We start from the raw sequence: 19,720 nt of genomic DNA on the forward strand, positions 1-19,720 counted from the left end.
GAGGGTTTGGAACCAGAGCAGGAGCCATTCATCCAGGGAGGGAGACAGACCACTCCATCAGACCATTGTGGCTGCGTCCCGGCTGCGGTGTGTGCTCTCTGACGGCTCCGGACGTAAGGGCAGAGTTACGTCCGTTCATTAGGGTTGTCAGGTCCCCGTCGGTTAACGGCAGCGGCCCCGGGGTCTCGGCCCCGGTTCTTCAGGGGCCCCGGGGGGGGGCTGGAGACTCCAGTGGTCCAGAAAGACGGTTGGTTGTTGCTCCGCTAGAGAGGATAGCACCGTGGGGGGCGGGGCTTCAAGCAGGGACAGACTCTGGATCGGAGCGGAGACGGAGGGTTCCCGTAACCCCCCCCTGGGGGTCATGCAGCTCGCCATGGGGGTAGCGTGACGCTAAGGTGCTAACTAGCCAAGCGGCCGTGTCGGGTGGGGTTCTACAGGGCGGGGGGCGCGGGGGGGTGGGGCTCTAGCAGCGCGCGGCGCAGCTCCTCGGGGTCGCTGATTGGCAGGGCGCAGGTGAAGTCCTGGCAGACGTGGGCGGTGGCGGCGCCGTCTGGGCGGGGCTTCAGCGAGGAGAGGAGGGGCAGGCGCTGGGACAGGAAGCCCTGGGGGTCACCGTCCGCCAGCATCAGAACCTGGGTGGGAGGGGGAAGAGAGAGAGAGAGAGTGAGAGTGAGAGTGAGAGTGAGAGAGAGAGAGAGAGAGAGAGAGAGAGACGGGTGATGAGCAAAGTTCTGGCCAACTCAGTCAAACTGAGCTGATGGGGGCAATCAAACGCTCTGGCTCCTCTAGTCTCGAGGAGCCAGCGAGATGGATAACACCTGACCGCCCCAAACGCCCCCCCCCCCCATAAGCAGAGACAGTAGACGGGAGGGGGAGACGTATGTCCAGCTCCCATGGCTCTGGAAACATCTCGGCGGTGCTCCCTGGCGGGAGATACGTCCCCCACCCCCCCCCACCCCCCCCCCCATACCCTGAACGTGGGATAAATGCTCAGCGAGGTGAGGCCACTCAAGGCCTTTGAGAAACTGAAGGTACTCATTTCATTGGCTGTCGGCCTTGTCGCTCACAGACATGTAGCCATAGCGACGGCGCGAGATGGGCGGATCAGGTTTGTTCTGATGCTCCCATCCCGGGGAGTACCCAGTGATACACTACGATGCGGTACACCGCTGAGCGGTTCAAAGGGCCCTTGTTTCACTACCGCTCTCTCTTGTAGAAGGGCTGTTCCTGGCATACGCCCTGTGATTGGCTTACGGTGAAGCTGATTGTCTGGATGGCTGCCAATCAGCCAATCAGCTTTACCGTATGAAAAGGCTGGCTCTGCGACAGGAGCAGACTGGACTCCGAGAACAAACAGAGACTTCCCGCCCTCCCCCCCATCCTCTCCCGCATTATCCACCGCTGTTACCCCCTCTGCCCTCCCCCGCAAGGGAGACGGAGGCTTGGAGGATGCGTCCGTCTGTCTGTCTGTCCACCTGTCTTATTTGCGGGTCCATCTGCCTCCCTCTTCGTCGTAGCGGCGCCCTCTGGCTAACCCGGGAATCATCAGGGGAGGGGGGAGAGAAACATGGCAGCTCTGACCACACACACACACACACACACACACACACACACACACACACACACACACACACACACACACACACACACACACACACACACACACACACACACACACACACACACACGGGGCTGGGAAAGAGATGGAAGGCACCGCAGAAATGAGAGTGACATCCAGGCAGAAAGAGGAGCTCAAAGGCCGCTCTGAATCCGTCGCCCGGTCGGTGGCTCCGAGCCCTACAGTGCTGTCAACGATCAAAGCTGCTGGGAAACCCTTGGTCATTTACATGATAGAGCACAAACAGGTAAAGCAGGCCCAGCGACCAATGGGAGCTCAGATACATACACCAGTTCTTGAGCCTCTGTCCAGTCCATTAGCGATTAGTGCACAATGCATGTGTGCTTGTACCGTGTCTAGGTGTGGCTGTATGACAGTGTGCGTGCGTTGTGTCTAGGTGTGGCTGTATGACAGTGTGCGTGCGTTGTGTCTAGGTGTGGCTGTATGACAGTGTGCGTGTGGTGTGTCCAGGTGTGACTGTATGACAGTGTGCATGTGTTTGCTGTGTCTGGTTGCAGCTGTATGAAAGTGTGTGTGCGTGTACATGTTTGAATCCATGAATTCGAAGCCAATAAATCAGCCAATAAATCGGAACCTGAAAACATGCAATTAAATTTGGGAGATGGGGCGGCTGCAATTCCTCTTCGGAAGGTGTTTGTGTGCACGTGCGTGCGTGCGTGCATGCGTGTGTGTTCTCGCTGGCTGGCTTGGTGACAGCACGTATAGACAGTAACAGTAAAAGTTGAAGCACAGCCCATCCTGAGTCCATCTGCTGCCCCAAGAAGAATCTGGGATCCAGCAGTCCTACTCTGTGACAGCCACACACACACACACACACACACACACACACACACACACACACACACACACACACACACACACACACACACACACACACACACACACACACACACACACACACACACACACACACACACGATACCCTCCCTGCCACGGTCCAATCAAAGGCCACAACCCGGGTATGTCTTCCGTGTTAACGGCACCCGAGCAGGGGACACCCGTCTCTCTCCCAGCAGGGGTCAGAGCAGCACGGGGGGGTGGGGGGCTGCTCCCTTGGGGGGGACCAGGGGAGGGGGGGCACTCTCTGCGGAGGGAAGACTGACTGCGTGTGATAATGCTTTGCGCAGTGAAACAATAATGTTGTGCGAGATGCAGTGTGTGTTGCTCCACAATGGAGCCCTGTGTCTGTGTGCACGTGCGTGTGTGCACACAGACACACACACACACACACACTACCAGCTTGTTAAATGTCCTTACCCTGACAGCTCCCTCCCACTGGCTAACCGCGGCCAAGCTAACGCACTTAAGAACACTGCGTACTTGTGCTGACACACACACACACAAACACACAAACACACACACACACTCTCAAACATTTACCTTCCCTCTAATCTCCATGCAGCAAGCGGGCAAACAGATGGATGGCGCGCTAACCACTGACAGCTAGCGAGAGCCAAACAGCTAGCGGGGCCAAGATCTGCAGAGGCTACGAGCGCACGCACACACACACAATTGTGCGTGTGCAGACATACACGCAGAGCTCCGAAGCTAACACACCTGAGGAAGAGCTGCGGCAACACGGCTGAATTTCACACACACACACACACACACACACACACACACACACACACACACACACACACACACACACACACACACACACACACACACACACACACACACACACACACACACACACCTTAACGACCAGGCGGCTACACCGTCGCCGCAGGGCCACCGACACACAAACGCACACAAAGACGATCACACACCAACACACCTAATCTGTCAAATGGTTAAATTCTATCCAACTCCTGACGGCAGTGGAAGGCACCGCAGAAGTGAGAGTGACATCCAAGCAGAAAGGGGACCTTAAAGGGCTATCAACTATCACAGCTGCTAGGAAACATCTTTTGGTTCATTTACATAATTTGAGTATATCATCTATGTCTGGGACTATGTCCAACCTGAGGGCTTCTTTTCACACTCCTCCTGTCCCAGAACCAGGCCTCCTGAAGTAGCAGGAACACAGGTGCATACATTACTCTGCTCAGGGCTGGAGGAACATGCTTAGGCATTAGCATGGTTAGCACTGGTGTTAGAATCATGCTTGTTAGCTACATTAGCTCTCCGCCTGGGCTGCACTCGGGACCCGGGTTGAGCATTTGTAAAAAGGCCCGCACTTTCACGTTAACTTCTGTTATGACGTCCCCACATCCCGCAATTTACCGATAACTCTTAAGCCCAACACACGCCGGCGCGTCAAAAAGAACGCCCCCATTGTTCCGGACGTACTAGCCCACACCGGCACCGCGCTGCCCAACTAGGCTTCACGCCACTGTTCTATTCCCTAGCGTCGCCGACCCTCAAGAAGCGCTTTTTCATAGCAGTTTGGTACATCCCGGCTTGATACAAGATCCTGAACATATGGAGAATGTTCATGCACTCGATGAACAATTCCACAATGCAAAAAGAATGAGAAATGAAAGTATGTAAAGTCTGTAAAGTGACTAAACCATAAACAAAGTCCCCGACAGTACATAAAGTAACTATGAATTAATGTGACTATCATTGTTAGCACAAACAGAGGATCATGGGCATCAGGGCCATATATGTAGTCATAAAACAACTGATATGACGTTATGGTAGCCTATTCTTTGCTTCTCTAAAACATATCACAACGGTGCTGCAGTGCGCCGCTTCCTATTGGTGCTAGGGGCGGCAATTGACGCGCGTGAAATGCGCACCGCTGCACTTCGGCGCCGGTGTGTGGCCAGTTCAGGGGTCACTTTAGCGATAACTCTTTTCTTTCCACTAGTCTCAGAGTGCACTGAAGCCTCACGTCGGATTCCCGGTTTGAGGATCCACACCCAATGGCGTTTCTTGGGACCCAGGTGAGCCATGCGAAGAGGCCGCACTTCACCTGAACCTCAGATGAAACGTTGCCCGCATCGTATCGTACTCGCTCGTCAACGGAGCGTGTCCAAATCACGGGTAGAACTCTGCAGGCGATTCGCCTCGTTCGAAGCCTTGTTGCATAACTAGACGCATTAAGGGCGAGTCTTGTGTCTAATCCACGAGTCCGCCCTCCAGGGGGGGCGCGGAGGCAGCGACGTACTCGGAGGCTCAGCTCCTTCTGTGCCCCCCCGACTTCCATTCATCGTCCCGACTCTTAAGGAACAGAGAGGAACGTCGTTCGTCAGGACGGCGTTCCTCCCATCTAAGCACTCCCTAATCAGCGAGTGTCCCGGGTCCCGACGCTGAGTGATGGGGTCAGACGCTGGAGGTGTTCTGAGCCGGGGGGGGGGGGGGGGGGGGGGGGGGGGGGGGGGGGGGGGGGCTGCGGCGTCCCGATATGACACCAGCTCCTCTCTGTTGTCACACCGCTTTCAACCTGCTCTCCGTCTGGGTGACAGGCAGCAAGACTAATGCTAATTATGTCGTTATTATGTGCTGCCGGCGGGGCTTTTAACAGACTCAATGCAGATAGTATTACCCTGCGGATCTGAGCGAGGGAGAGAGTGAGGGAGAGGCTGGTGAAATAGTGAAAGGAATGGATCTCGATTTGGTCTTGTGCTCTAGGAGACAATGAGATGAATAACGACCGGTTTCTATGCATTTGGAAAGCGATCGTTGCAGGTGGAGGTTTATGTCCTGGCTCAGGGTGGGTATTAAAACACCACCCGTCGCTATACACACAGATGGGGTTGAGCGGGCGCCAGTCTTTTTTGCTATGAAGTCATCAATCACGCATTTGAAGAAACTTGTGTACAGCACTCTTCTGCTGAGAGGTGAACACACAAAACCTCTACCACTTGGTCTGCAGGCGTCCATAAATACAAGTGTGTTAGTTCTGTATATCCACGGTTTGGACACAAGCTTTGTCATGTTCCATGAAATACCTCCTGTATTTATTTTGCCTGGTATTTATTTCATGTTTTCCATTTTTACTTTTGCCATAGTTTCCTGTTTATGTACTGTGTAAACAGGGTGTTGTTGCAGGAGCTGTCCAATGCCACACAGAAAAACATCTTAAACCTCAGAGATCCAGTGCAGAGGCCCTCCAGCCCTGCTTGTGCGTGATGGATGGTTAGTCTCCTCCCCTTCGGGAGGAGATTCTGTGCAGCGGTCACTTCACTTTAATCTCAGATGTTACGTCTGAATGTCGGGCCTCGGCGTCCCTGCTCATAACCTCTCCACTCATTCCTCCGTATATATTAGAGAGAGACCCGGAGAGAGAGAGAGAAGGCGAGAGAGCGAACGAGAGAAGGAGAGTGAGAGAAAGAGAGCAAGAGCGAGAGCGAGAGAACGACAGAGACCGGGAGAAAGAGAGAACGAAAGAGAAAGAAGAAAACAGACAGAGAGAGAGAGAGGAAGAGAAAGCGCAATGCGTTACATTGTTCTGTTGTTTTGCTCTTCCTGGGTCTTAATGTGCCCATAAAAAAATGATAAGTAAAAAAGAAATAATTGGATTGCTTGCATTCTTGTACAGAGTAACGGTGAGAGAGAGCAAGTACACAAAGGGAGGCGGAGGAGAAACAATAGAAGACCTGGGAAAAGGGAGGAAGGGAACAAGGGAGGAAGGATGGAGAGAGAGAGAGGATTAGGAGGAAGCAAGTAAAGGAGGGAGGAGAGGAAATGAAGTAGAGGACTTGACGAAAGTACATACAGAGAGAGAGAGAGAGACAGAGAGAGTGATCAAATTCACCATCAAGGGAGCTGGAACAACCCTAATCAAGCCATACTGTTCTGTAATGGAAGAACTTTTGGAGACAATTCATCATGGCGAGTCCAGAGGCAGAGACCATCCTGACCCTCACCCTCCACCAGTGCGCTGGTGACGGCTCCATTGATTACAACGCAGGGAAAACCGACATTTTAGGGAAAGCATGAACCACGACCGCAGCACCAAAACAACACTGAGCCCGCCTCCATCGATTGGAACCAATAACGCGACACAGGGAGAGTACCTTCCAGCCCCGGAGGTGTGAGTGAGCCAAATCGAGAGAGTGAGAGAGTGAGAGAGTGAGAGGGAGAGTGAGAGCTAGCTTCTGGCTTTGTATAACTCATTCAACCTAGATTACGCTCAAAGTGGACACAGACGTTGGAGAGCAGCCTCTGCTGCTAACCCTAATGCCCTAATGCCTGATGCCCTAATGCCTGATGCCCTGATGCCCTAATGCCTGATGCTAGAGATCCTATTAGAGGTTGCTGCAGGCTCCTCGTACTGCGTAAGTCAGACGCTCAGAGAAGACAGCCCTGATGCCCTAATGCCTAATGCCCTGATGCCTACAGCCCTGATGCCTACAGCCCTGATGCCTACAACCCTGATGCCTGATGCCCTACAGCCCTGATGCCCTGATGCCCTACAGCCCTGATGCCCTACAGCCCTGATGCCCTAATGCCCTGATGCCCTAATGCCCTAATGTCCTGATGCCCTGATGTCCTGATGCCCTGATGCCCTGATGCCTACAGCCCTGATGCCCTTATGCCCTAATGCCCTGATGCCTGATACCCTAATGCCCTGATGCCTGATACCCTAATGTCCTGATGCCCTAATGCCCTGATGCCCTGATGCCTACAGCCCTGATGCCTACAGCCCTGATGCAGGGAAGGGAAGGAGGTAATGGGGCTGTTCCCCTTTAAGACGGGAACGTCAGCGAGCTGAACCGTGTAGACGGTGGACTGACCCGCAGACGGGATCGGGATGCACCACCAGATGGGACATTAAGCAGTTATTAAGAACGGATAAGTAAAAACAACATTGAATTATTTATCAGTGCCTCGAGCTCACATTCAAGTGGTATGTGTGCGTGTGCGTGTGCGTGTGTGTGTGTGCGTGTCTGTCTGGAGCGGCGCTGGATCGTTATTTCACAATGAAGCGGGAGGCTCTGCTTCTCATGTTAATGGCTGCAGAGACCGGCCCGGAGTCTGATCCCAACGCCTCTGAACACACAGAACAGACACACACACCGTCTGAACACACAGAACAGACACACAGACCGTCTGAACACACAGAACAGACACACAGACCGTCTGAACACACAGAACAGACACACAGACCGTCTGAACACACAGAACAGACACACACAGACCGTCTGAACAGACATCTCTCCCTCCCCTTGTAGATACCATAAACCTCTCGGTTATTAATATGTTGTTGTTGGATTCTGAGACGAAAGGGTTGAAAGCAAACTATGTGTCAATCAGTTGTGACGGCGCAGTGTCTCTCGGGTTTGTATTGGCTGGATATATCTCTCACACACACACACACACACACACACACACACACACACACACACACACACACACACACACACACACACACACACACACACACACACACACACACACACACACACACACACACACACACACACACACACGAAAAGCCATTGTAAAATAATCCCGATCCTTACTCCGCTCTGGGCGTTGCGGCGGATCTACCGGTGGAACGAGGAGTCTTTTCCTCCCTGACAATTTTTACGAGGAAATCTGTTGAGCAGAAAGCGCCTTGGGTTCCCCCTGGGACGGCTGCCATCAGCTCTGTCCGTGCACTCCCTCGTGCCGTTACACCGTGATCGTCTCTTTAGAAGCTCTGCTCGTTGCGCCCCTGGATCGACTCGGTTTATAGTTACGCGACTGGGTGAGTTTATGTACCCGGGGCAGTCCCGACGCAGAGCTCCTAACCCCCCTCCCCTCCCCTCCCCTCCACACCGCATCTCCATCCCAGTTGCCGACAGCAACAACTGAGCTGATGACTTCATCAGGACCATAGTCGCGTTGACAGTTTTTCTCTTGGCTAAAACACGTGTTGGCCGCTCATGCACCCTCTCAAGAATGCACATCGATCGCTGGTCACTGAGTTCCCCCAATGAAAACCCTCTCCCACAGAAACCACAGGTCCTCATGCACACACACACACACACACACACACACACACACACACACACACACACACACACACACACACACACACACACACACACACACACACACACACACACACAACACACACACACACACACACACACACACGCCTGCTCGCTGAACCTCCCTAATTAAAACCCTCAGTAAGCTGTGAGACATGACCAGTGTTAACCACTCAAACCATCAGTAGGATCATACACCAGAAGATATTCCCAGTAGCGCCCCGGCAGTCACAATGGTGAGAGAGACCATCATGTCCAGTGGTAGAGGTTTCTAGTGTCTACCTTTCACAGTAGGAAGCTCGGCAGTTCATTACGTTGTTTTATACAATCAGCTGAATGCATTAATAAATGTACAAAGTTTGATGTACGCCGTAGCGCTGTAGCCATCAGCGATGACAGCGATGTGTGCTGTTGTTAATTAGAGTAGAAATAAAAACAGGGCTCAACAACGTTTTAATGAGCTTGTAAAAAAAAAAAAAAAATCAAGCACAAGAGGAATAAAAGGATCCGTCTTTATGAGCTGATCAATCTGTCACCCCGGCTACCGAGTCCCGACTTGTACTTGCCAAAACAATGTATGCGTGTGTATAAAGCAAAGTCTACTTCAGGATACAAGTCTCTGGGCTGGGGCTGAACTGAACTGCTTCAATCAATCAGTATGAACTGGGTTTTGTAGTGTTGAAGGTTCCGATCTAGTCGTACTTGTGGTCTGATCGTGTGTGAACAGGTCTGTTGTTGTGTATAAGCACAGTCTGGAAAAGAGAGATTGAGAATACATTATTGATTCTCTCTCTCTCTCTCTCTCTCTCTCTCTCTCTCTCTCTCTCTCTCTCTCTTCTCTCTCTCTCTCTCTCTCTCTCTCTCTCTCTCGCTCTCTCTCTCTCTCTCTCTCTATCTCTCTCTCTCTCTCTCTCTCGTCTCTCTCTCTCTCTCTCTCTCCATGTCTGCAACACTTTGCCATGATAAAGAAGATTAATCTTTATTTCAACAGGTCAGTGAAATGACCTGTGTGTGGAAAACGACAGATTGGGGAACGGAGTGTGCGTGTTGTGTGGGTATAGGTGTGTGTGTGTGTGTGTGTGTGTGTGTGTGTGTGTGTGTGTGTGTGTGTGTGTGTGTGTCTATCACTGGGAAATTGCTGCTGTAACTCAATGGTGTAATTTCAGTAGCGATGGATCGATTAACACTGAACCCAGTGACCACTCTCACACAGCGAGGGGTGTGTGCGTGTCTGTGTGCGTCTGTGTGTATGTGTGCGTCTGCGTACAGTACATGTGTGTGTTGCTGATGATTTAATCTCCGCCTGGTAATTACAACACAGGATTGAATATGCGGTGTCACGCAGACTCCCTAACGAGCTCCACGTGTGTGTGTGGCGTCCTTCCTAACCTTCCTAGTCATTCCTGGATGAGGTGTTCCCGGTGCGCTCCAGAGCGGAAGGCTCTGGTGGAAAACACGTCCCTGAGCCGGGTGAACACACACCCCAGCCTCAGCACTGTTTCGCACGTCTGACGCAAACTGACAGCTGTCAAACACACTCCAGCCAGGTTATGTCATCGCACATTATGACACACGTCGCAAACCCAATCACACACCAGAGCACGCATACACGGATCCCAAACACGCACGCGCGCACGCAAATACACACACACACACACACACACAGAGTTGGGCTGATGTTTGGAGGTGTCAAAATGCCTTTAGGTTCAACTTATGACTGCATACTGAAACTTTTGTGAAGGATGGCGGGATTAGGGGAATGACCTTTAAGGCCCACTGGGGCCAGCCAACCGCCCACGCCCTGTCCCAGGCGTGTGTGTCTGTGTGCGCAGGCTTTGCAGTGTGTGTCTGTTTGTGTGTATGTGTCTATATGTTGATTAGTGCATGCATGCTCGTGCGTGTTTAGGTGCATGTTTATGTGCAGGGGTCTCAGTGTGTGCGTGTGTTTGTCTCTGTGTGTGTGTGTGTGTGCGCGGCCCGCGTATGTTTGTCTCTGTGTTTGTCTCTGTGTGTGTGTGTGTGTGTGCGCGCGTATGTTTGTCTCTGTGAATTGTCTGTGTATTTGCCTGTGTGTTTGTGTGTGTGTGTGTGTGTGTGTGTGGTGTGGTGTGTGTGTGTGTGTGTGTGTGTGTGTTGTGTGTGTGTGTGTGTGGTGTGTGTGTGTGTGTGTGTGTGTGTGTGTGTGTGTGTGTGTGTGCCCGCGCGCGCGCGCACGGCCATGACAGAGCTGGCTGGAAGAGAGACTCCATGCAGTGTGTGTCACAGCTTGATCTTATTATTTCAGGGTCAGGCAGTCATGACTCACAAGCTAGTTAGGATGACACATCATCAGCGCGCACACACATACACACACACGCACGCACACGTAGCCAGGACGGAGAACACTTACCTTGTGCGGTAAGTAGAGGGAGCGGACGGTTGCTAGGAGACCGGCAGTGTCTGGGGCATCCCTCTCACCACAGATGACAATCTAACGCAATGAAACGCATGAACAAACACATGAATACATAATGCACTGGAAACACGCTGTAAAACGAGGCCAAGAGAGTAGGGGGAGAGGCCTCGGAGACAGAGACAGTGAGAGGGGAGAGGCCTCGGAGACAGAGACAGTGAGAGGGAAGAGGCCACGGAGACAGAGACAGTGAGAGGGAAGAGGCCACGGAGACAGATACAGTGAGAGTGAGAGTGAGAGTGAGAGTGAGAGTGAGAGTGAGAGTGAGAGAGAGTGAGAGTGGATAGAGTAAGAGCGAGAGTTGGACAGAGAAAAGAAAGAACACTACAAAAATAGACAGATTCTGCCGGGGTAGGGAAGGAGTGAGAATTGACAGAGGAGAGAAAGAGGGAGGGAGGGAGGGAGGGAGGGAGGGAGGGAGGGAGGGAGGGAGGGAGGGAGGGAGGGAGGGAGGGGAGGTTAACGAGGGAGGCAGGTGTGCCCTCAGAGCTCCCGGCTCGTTTCTCGCTGACCCCGCCCGCCTTGGGTGACTCCTCCCCCACAGGTCACCCCTGATGGACAGAAGACTAATGATGCTCCCTCTCCCCCTCCCTCTCCCTCCCCATCCCTCCCTCGCTGCACAGTATATTATCCAATCTACAGGGGAAAAGTTCCCCGGTGAGGGAGTGTGGGAGAGGTGTTTTGTTCAGAAACTAAGAACAAAAAGACAACCAAAGGAAACCAAAGAAAGGGCTCTCCCATCCATCTAGCAGACCCGCGCCGTCTGTTCACCGCCCTATCTCCCTCCTGTCAAACGGGACCATCGATGACTGACTAGCGCCGCCTGCTGTTTAGGAGACCATCGTTAAAAGGCGATCCGTCCCCGTCTCGTCCTTCGACTTTTTCAATTACGCTCCTGGACTCCGGAGTTGGGACGAGCCAAGATGGCTGCCGGATTTTTGTCCTCAAGAAAAAGCAGACTGTAATGAATGGCTTCATTAGAGTGAGGCAGATTCATGGCTCCTGCCACCCCCCCCCCCCCCCCCCCCCCCTCCACCCCCTCTTGGGACCACGTCGCACCGTTCTCTGGGCTGATCACACACTGGCTCACGTAAGCGCCTCGACGCGGCCGAAAGGAGGAAGGATAAGGGTGCGATTGGCCCCGAGGGGAACGTTTCGATCAATGCCGTCGTCGTGTTTTGTAACAGTGATGTGTTCTTCAGCGTTTGACGAGTGCTTAGTTGGGAGTCCATTCGCCCAGACGGCCGGGTTCCACACGGGACCGGGATCTAACGGAGGTACGGAGGGGATGGGCCCGTGGTCCGCGGACACACCTGGAGGGCATCGAACTCATGCAACGGAAGTTCAACCTTATGCCGCTTTTCCACTGCATGGTACCAGCTCGACACGACTCGACTCGACTCAGCTCGCCTTTTTTGCGTTTCCACCGCGATCTAGTACCTCAAGTGGCTGCTTTTTCTAGTACCGCCTCGCTCTAGGTTCCAAGCGGCTGAGCCGATGCTAAAAGGTGACGTCGGCAGACGGCCGGCCACTGATTGGCCAGAGAGTGTGACGAAGTCACGAGAGCGACATGGCAACCATGCTGGTAACGATAGAACAGCCATAGTAGCGCCGCAGCCAACATATTCCACTTCTTCAACATGCCAGCTAAAAATACGAACACGAATATGTGGGGGAGCATAAGTGGACCGGATTAAGATGATAACCAGGGAGAAGTTCCCCGGATGGATTGACTTTGAGAACATTTCTGCTTCAGCTATTTTGCGATGTGGTAAACAGCTGCAGTAAAAAGGTTACACGGTGCAGCTTAAAGTCTAAAACGTGTTAAACCAGGGCAAAGCTTAGCGCTCTAAGGTTACTACTCAATGTGCGTGTGTGTGTGTGCGCACGTGTGTGTGTGTGTGTGTGTGTGTGTGTGTGTGTGTGTGTGTGTGTGTGTGTGTGTGTGTGTGTGTGTGTGTGTGTGTGTGTGTGTGTGTGTGTGTGTGTGTGAGTGAGCAAGTGAAGTGAGGGAGTGGGTGAGCGAACTGCAGTGAGCGGGTTGAGTGTGCCAATGTGTGAGCATTTGAATTAAGTGTGTGAGCGAGGCGAAGTGAGCAGGTGAGAGACTGTTTGAGCCAGTGTGTGCGCCCGCATTTGAAGCTAATGTGTGCGCGATCGAAGCGAGTGGGTGACTGGATGAGGCGAGCGAAGGGAGTGAGGGAGGCAGAAATAAAAAGGGAGAAAGAGAGAATGAGAGGGAGGAGGGACGGCGTGGGGCGGCGCGCTGACCTGCTTGAGGGTGTGGTGCTGGGCCAGGAGCGCCCGCACCATGTGGGGCAGGGCGATAGGCACCCGGGTGAGGCGGTCGGAGAAGGCGGCCAGCAGGTGCTCCGCCTTGTTCGCCCAGTCCGGACGGCCCGTGTAGTGGGACAGCCGCAGCAGGTTCAGCGCAGACACCGAGTTAGCACTGGGCTCTGCCCCGTCCTGGTCTGGAGCGAGGGGGGCAGGGGGACAGGGGGACAGGAGGACAGGGGGACAGACAGGGGGAGAAGGAGAGAGAGGGGAAGAAATGGTTGGATTGGACCTTCGTTGACCGTGGCCGCGGCCCGGGGACTCCCGCCTTGCCCCATGAATGAATGAATGAATGAATGAATGAATGAATGAATGAATGAATGAATGAATGAATGAATAAATTAATGAATGAATGAATGAATGTCCAATCCAACCATTTCTTCCTCAACTCTTCTTTCTTGGCCAAGAGACGCAACGTTGATTTGTTATCGCCACAAAGAGTTCCCCGAGAGTTCCCCCCGGCCACAAAGAGTTCCCCTCGCCACAAAGAGTTCCCCCCGGGCACGAAGTAGTTCCGCAATCTTACTTGCTACTACCTCCGACCAGCCGAGATGCTCTGTGTCACCTGGCCACAAAATCGATGCTATCGATGCAAGCCAAGGTGGGCGAGGCCATGAGTACTAATTCACCAACTGACGTCAGTTGGTGAGGCTTTTCCAAATAGCTTGTTTAATGAGTCTATTTTTTTTCATTTGCTAATGCAGGCAATCGAGGTAGAATAACATTTTCGCGTTCAGCATGCATATGCAACTCCGAGTGACCTATCGTATTTCAAAAGGAACAAGATTAAACGGTTTCTCGGGGAACGACACCTTTAAGCACTTCCAATAGTATAACGAAATGTCTAAGGTTTATGGTATGTACAGAGAGAGATGCACACTTTAAAAGAGCCATTCTTGATTTACCCACCAGGTTTACTTATTACGCACGCATAAACACTGATCCAATATATATGTATATATATATGTACATGACGTCATAGTTTAACTATCACTACTATACAACACACTTTTCATAAAAACAATACGACTTTCCAACTGTATGGTAACACAGTATGCACAGGTTTGCAGGCGGGCCCGGCCCAGTATAACCATCATCACCATCAGGTGATCCACTGGGGACTGAATACACCAACGCAGTGAACCGTACGACCTATCCCATCCCCGAGGAGACTGTCGTCATGGCTACCTCTGTTTCAGACAACAACAAAATCAGATTATTTAAAAAAAATATATCATTTATTCGATTTTTTTCCTCATACACTAATCTACCTCGCTGGACGATAGCCCAGGATGGAGACGAAGAGAGACAGGCCATCGGTCAGAGGAGGGCGTCGGCGAGGCATTAGCTGATTTTTGTTTACCGCATGGCTACCGTCACACTGACGTCACTTCCCAGGATGTTCCTAATGACCCTAAATGAGAACATAACCCCCCCCCCCCCAAGAACAACAGGGCCGTATCAGACACCGTCTGCCCGGAGTCCGGATCCTGGAGCCAAGATGGTGGCGACTAGCGGGTGACCGCACGGCTCGGCAATGTGAAGTGATTGGTCCTTATCTCCCAATCAGCGACCAATGAGAGGGCAGAGGCTCACTTCCCGCCCTGTGACCTCATTCATCATGGCTCTTTGTGTGTGTGTGTGTGTGTGTGTGTGTGTGTGTGTGTGTGTGTGTGTGTGTGTGTGTGTGTGTGTGTGTGTGTGTGTGTGTGGTGTGTGTGTGTGTGTGTGTGTGTGTGTTTCTGTGTGTGCGAGAGAAATTAAATGAGATAAAGAATATAAAAAGACGTTAGAAGTTGTAAATCAACAAACAAACACCATTTAACTTGGCACCTCAAAGGGCGAAATAGGTGATTTACTTTAAAAACCTAAGACCCGACCCACACAATAACACTGGTAGAACACCCCCGTGAGGAGATCTGGTGCTGCAGAGAGATGTGCAACAATGTTCAGAATAACGTTAGCATTGGAGTCTGTGCTAACTTGGACCCGAGAGAAGGCAGGTGGTTCTGAGAGCACATTCCCCTCATACCTCCGTCTCTGTCGTTGACTAAGTGCGAGCGCCTCACAGTTCTCCACTCGGCTGGCCGACCTTTAGCTGACCTTCAGGACGGCGATGATGAGATGGACACAAGAGCCTCCTGAGATGCAGCCTGTTCATCTGCCACTTCGTCCGAACCCCCGTACTCTTAACACCCCCCCCACACCACAACACACACACACACACACACACACACAAACACACACACACACACACACACACCACACACACACACACACACACACACACACACACACACACACACACAGGGGGGTGTCGCGGGGTAATCCATCTCCCGCTGACAGTGTGTGTGACGGGGCGCGGTGTCTTTGATGGGATCCCGACCCCTCAGAGATTCCGGGCGCCATAATGGCCGCCGTCAATCCCCCCCAGACCTCTGGCTGTCGGCCTCAATGGAGCGGCGGGACGCGGGACGCTGTGTACGTCTGTCCCGGTGTGTACGTCTGTCCCGGTGTGTACGTCTGTCCCGGTGTGTACGTCTGTCCCGGTGTGTACGTCTGTCCCGTCTCCTGTCAGCCCTCGTTTGTCAACCGGCCACAGCAAGGAGAACCATTAGCTGTGTTGTTGTTGTTTCCCCTTCCTGCAGTGGCGTCTCGCAGCTGACACACACACACACACATACACACTTACATACACACAGGCATGCGCACACAAACACCCAGACACACAGGCACGCGCACACACACCAGGGGAGGGCGGACGTCTCAGAGTGCCGGCTCACAGAGGTCCCAGGCACTCTGCGTCAGAGAACAACGACGCTCGCTTCATTCGCCAATAAGTACAGAGGCGCACACACACACACACACACACACAGGTGCGCACACACACACACACACACACATACAGGTACGCGCACGCACACACACACCTGAGAGAGAGGCTGTTCTTCCTGGAGAGCGGCCTGTGTTACCTCAGATCAGGAACACTTTGTTGTGGCTGAGAGTGGATGTCCCACAGTGTTTGGCTGTCTGATGAGGCTTCTCGTTGGTAACTCTAACTGTATCAGAGGACGCTGGCAGAGTCTATTAAAGACTGGAGAATGCCTTGCATCACAACGTGAACGGGCCGAGAGACGCCGACTGAATGAAGAGATCTCAAGAGAAACGGGTCGGAAGATTAATGTGAGCCGAGCCCGACGGAGAGAGGAGCGCTTCAGGAAGACAAAGAAACCCAGAGGAGATCCAGGGGAGGGAGGACGTCTCAGAGTGCCGGCTCACAGAGGTCCCAGGCACTCTGCGTCAGAGAACAACGACGCTCGCTTCATTCGCCAAGCTCTGCTCTTCAGATCAGGCTCCACGCCGCGGCGCCGAGACTCCAGCAGAGACGCACTCCAGAACTCTGAAGACGTTTACAGAATTAGATCTCAGAGCGGCGCACGGCAGCTCGGAGCTGAGTGCTACCATGAGCTGAGGAGCTGAGTACCCATGATGCAGCAGCGAGGTCTCAGGGCTGGTTATCTGGGATCAGAGAGGGCTGAGTGCCAGGGGAGCCCGTCTCTCCGTCGGAGCAGCGGTGGGGACATCGGTCGTGGCTCGGCAAATCCGGAAGGATTTGGAAACGACTAAATGAACGTCAAATGTGATCTCGGCGGCTGAGTGACGTGCTCGAGGCGGGGTTTATGACACCGGTTCGAGAGGACGATCAATCGATCCTTCACCTGAGTGGAGCGCACGCCTTCGGAGGCGACGGGGGAGTCTGGGGCCAGGGGGACCGACTCTGTTCGCTCTGCCCTCGTCTTAGGGACGCCGGTCCACCATCTGTCTGTTTGTCTGCACATCCAACCATCCATCCATCCAACCAACCAACCAACTGTGTCCCTACAAGCCTTTTTTGAGCTGCAGCAGCAAGGTGTGGTCGCTGGACCGGCTGCAGTAGTATCCCCCCCCACCCCCCCCGTGCCCCCCCTCACCTTGTTTGAGCTTCAGCAGCATGGTGGGGTCGCTGGGCTGGCTGCAGTAGTAGCCGCCCCCCTGGGCGTCCCAGAACAGGTCATCCTGCCGCAGCTGCAGCTCCTCGGCCCAGCGCAGCCACTCCGTCCGCAGTGTGGCCTCGTACAGGTCCAGCAGCCCGCACGCCACGAAGGCGTAGTCGTCGAGGAAACCGGGGATGGGCGTCGGCCTGTTGTTGAACACACCGTCATTGAACCCAAAAAAGGAGGGATAAGTACATGGTTGTTTCCTATGCCTTAGGGGGCGCTCTATGGCACCTGTTAAGTGTAACCTTTAAAATTGTCCCCCCCCCCCAGGTAAAAGTAAGTGTTAATTGGATAGCAGCGTCTCGACCTGCGTTCTTGCGTCACTCCGTTACAAGAAGTTATCCTTTTACTATAATAAGTAACAGTCGGAGAGACGGAGGACGCCGTTCCTGGGGAGGGAAGATTTACAATTCCATTTAACGTTTATATTCAGGGCATTTAAGCAGACGCTTTTATCCAAAGCCACTTACAATCAGTCCATTTGTCAGAAGACAGAGAAAGAACAACATCTCCGTCGGTACAGAAAGGATGTTCACAGAACCAAGTGCCAAGCATAAACAATCACTAGGTTAACCCATTCCCTGTATACAACAGTTAGCTAGGATAAGATGCTACACCAGGCTACTACACAAGTACTATAGTTAAGTGCCAGGACGTACAACACACAGTAAGTGGGTAAGAGGGGTGTGGGGGACTAAGGGGGGTGGCTATGCAGAATATAGTTGCTGTTACTCGTTGTTGTTGGTGATGTTAGACGTTGTTGGTGGTCGGTTTTCCATTTGACTCTTCATTCTGCGTTTGACCCTCTAGAATATGAGCACGCATATTAGAACATGGAAACTATCCAGATAAATATTTCAGTGTTTCCAGCAGACGATACGGGGCTGGAGTCTAAGTGTTAGACGCCAGAGGTCGGAGAGTCAGATGGGAGAGCCACGCCGTTCCAGCCACGCCGCTGCGGCTCCTGTTTAGCTCTGATGTCAGCGATGGATTTACATAACTTTGTTATCAGTTGGATGCAGATCTCCACACACACACACACACACACACACACACACACACACACACACACACACACACACACACACACAACACCACACACACACACACACACACACACACACCACACACACCAGTTCTTGCAGAGGAGGTAAACTGTTTCCCCTGATTATCCCATCAATCGCCTCTTATCTCCCCCTCCATAAACCAAAAGCCTCCTTAAACCCCCCCCACAGACACATCCAGCACCCCCTCCGTACACACACACTTGCACACATCCAACAACCCCTCCGTACACACACACACACAATCCAACACCCCCTCGTACACGCACACACCTCTCCCCTCCTGTGTGTTTCAGCTCCATCTCCTCCTCCTGTCTGACCCCTCCCTCCCTCCCTCCCTCCCCCCTGGCCCCCCACTGGGGGGTCCCCGCTCAGCGGAGCGTGGCCGGAACGCCGTGAAGACAGACAGGACATTCCCCACAGCCGCCTCATCCCAGGGGGCGGTACCCCGACATCTGCTCCCTAGACCCCCCCCACCTGTCACTCCATCTCCTCAACCCTAACACCTCTCTCTCTCTCTCTCTCTCCTCCCTCTCTCTCCCTCTCTCTCTCTCTCTCCTCCTCTCCTCTCCTCTCTCTCTTCTCCTCTCTCTCTCTCTCTCTCTCCTCCTCTCTCTCTCTCTCTCTCTCTCTCTCTCTCTCTCTAATCTGCAATGTTCCTCCTCGTGTCTCATGGCTGGAACTAAGGAGGACTTCTTTATTTATGTACTCATCCATTTATTAGGAGGGAAACAGAATTTTGGTCTTTGAAAATGGGGTTACCATGGCGACCGGCTTCCCCACCGCAACCAACTGCCCCCGCCCCCACCTCCCAAACTCCCAACAGCCACTGTGTCTTCTATTCTTTAGGAAACACACACACACACACACACACACCACACACACACACACACACAACACACACACACACCACAAACACACACACACACACACACACACACACACACACACACACACACACTCCTGTTCCATCAGATCCAGACACACCCCCCCTGCACAAAGGCTTTCAGAAATATTTAAAACCAGTCCATTTGCACCGTGAATCTTAAACGAGTCAGCGGTACCGAGACACACATGGGCCGAGGAGCCACCCCAATGCTTAATGACAGCACCTGGAGACCCAGAGGGTAAGGGCTTCATCAGAGCTTCATAAGGGCTTCATCAGGGCTTCATCAGGGCTACATGATCAGGCCTCATCAGGGCTACATGATCAGGCCTCATCAGGCCTCATCAGGGCTACATCGGGGCTACATCGGGGCTAC

General features: G+C 53.0%; 1 protein-coding gene across 1 annotated transcript in view; it reads right to left on the reverse strand.

Annotated features, from left to right (window-relative positions):
• Positions 1-431: 431 nt before the first annotated feature.
• The window catches only part of spata20 (spermatogenesis associated 20), a 34,586-nt gene continuing 15,297 nt past the window's right edge, over positions 432-19,720 (reverse strand). The window contains 4 exon segments of the mRNA XM_056577442.1: positions 432-632; positions 10,961-11,041; positions 13,295-13,494; positions 17,329-17,537. Coding sequence (XP_056433417.1) covers positions 432-632; positions 10,961-11,041; positions 13,295-13,494; positions 17,329-17,537 — 691 coding nt within the window.

This window comes from Gadus chalcogrammus, chromosome 18 (genome assembly GCF_026213295.1).
Source record: "Gadus chalcogrammus isolate NIFS_2021 chromosome 18, NIFS_Gcha_1.0, whole genome shotgun sequence".
Lineage (NCBI taxonomy): Eukaryota > Metazoa > Chordata > Actinopteri > Gadiformes > Gadidae > Gadus > Gadus chalcogrammus.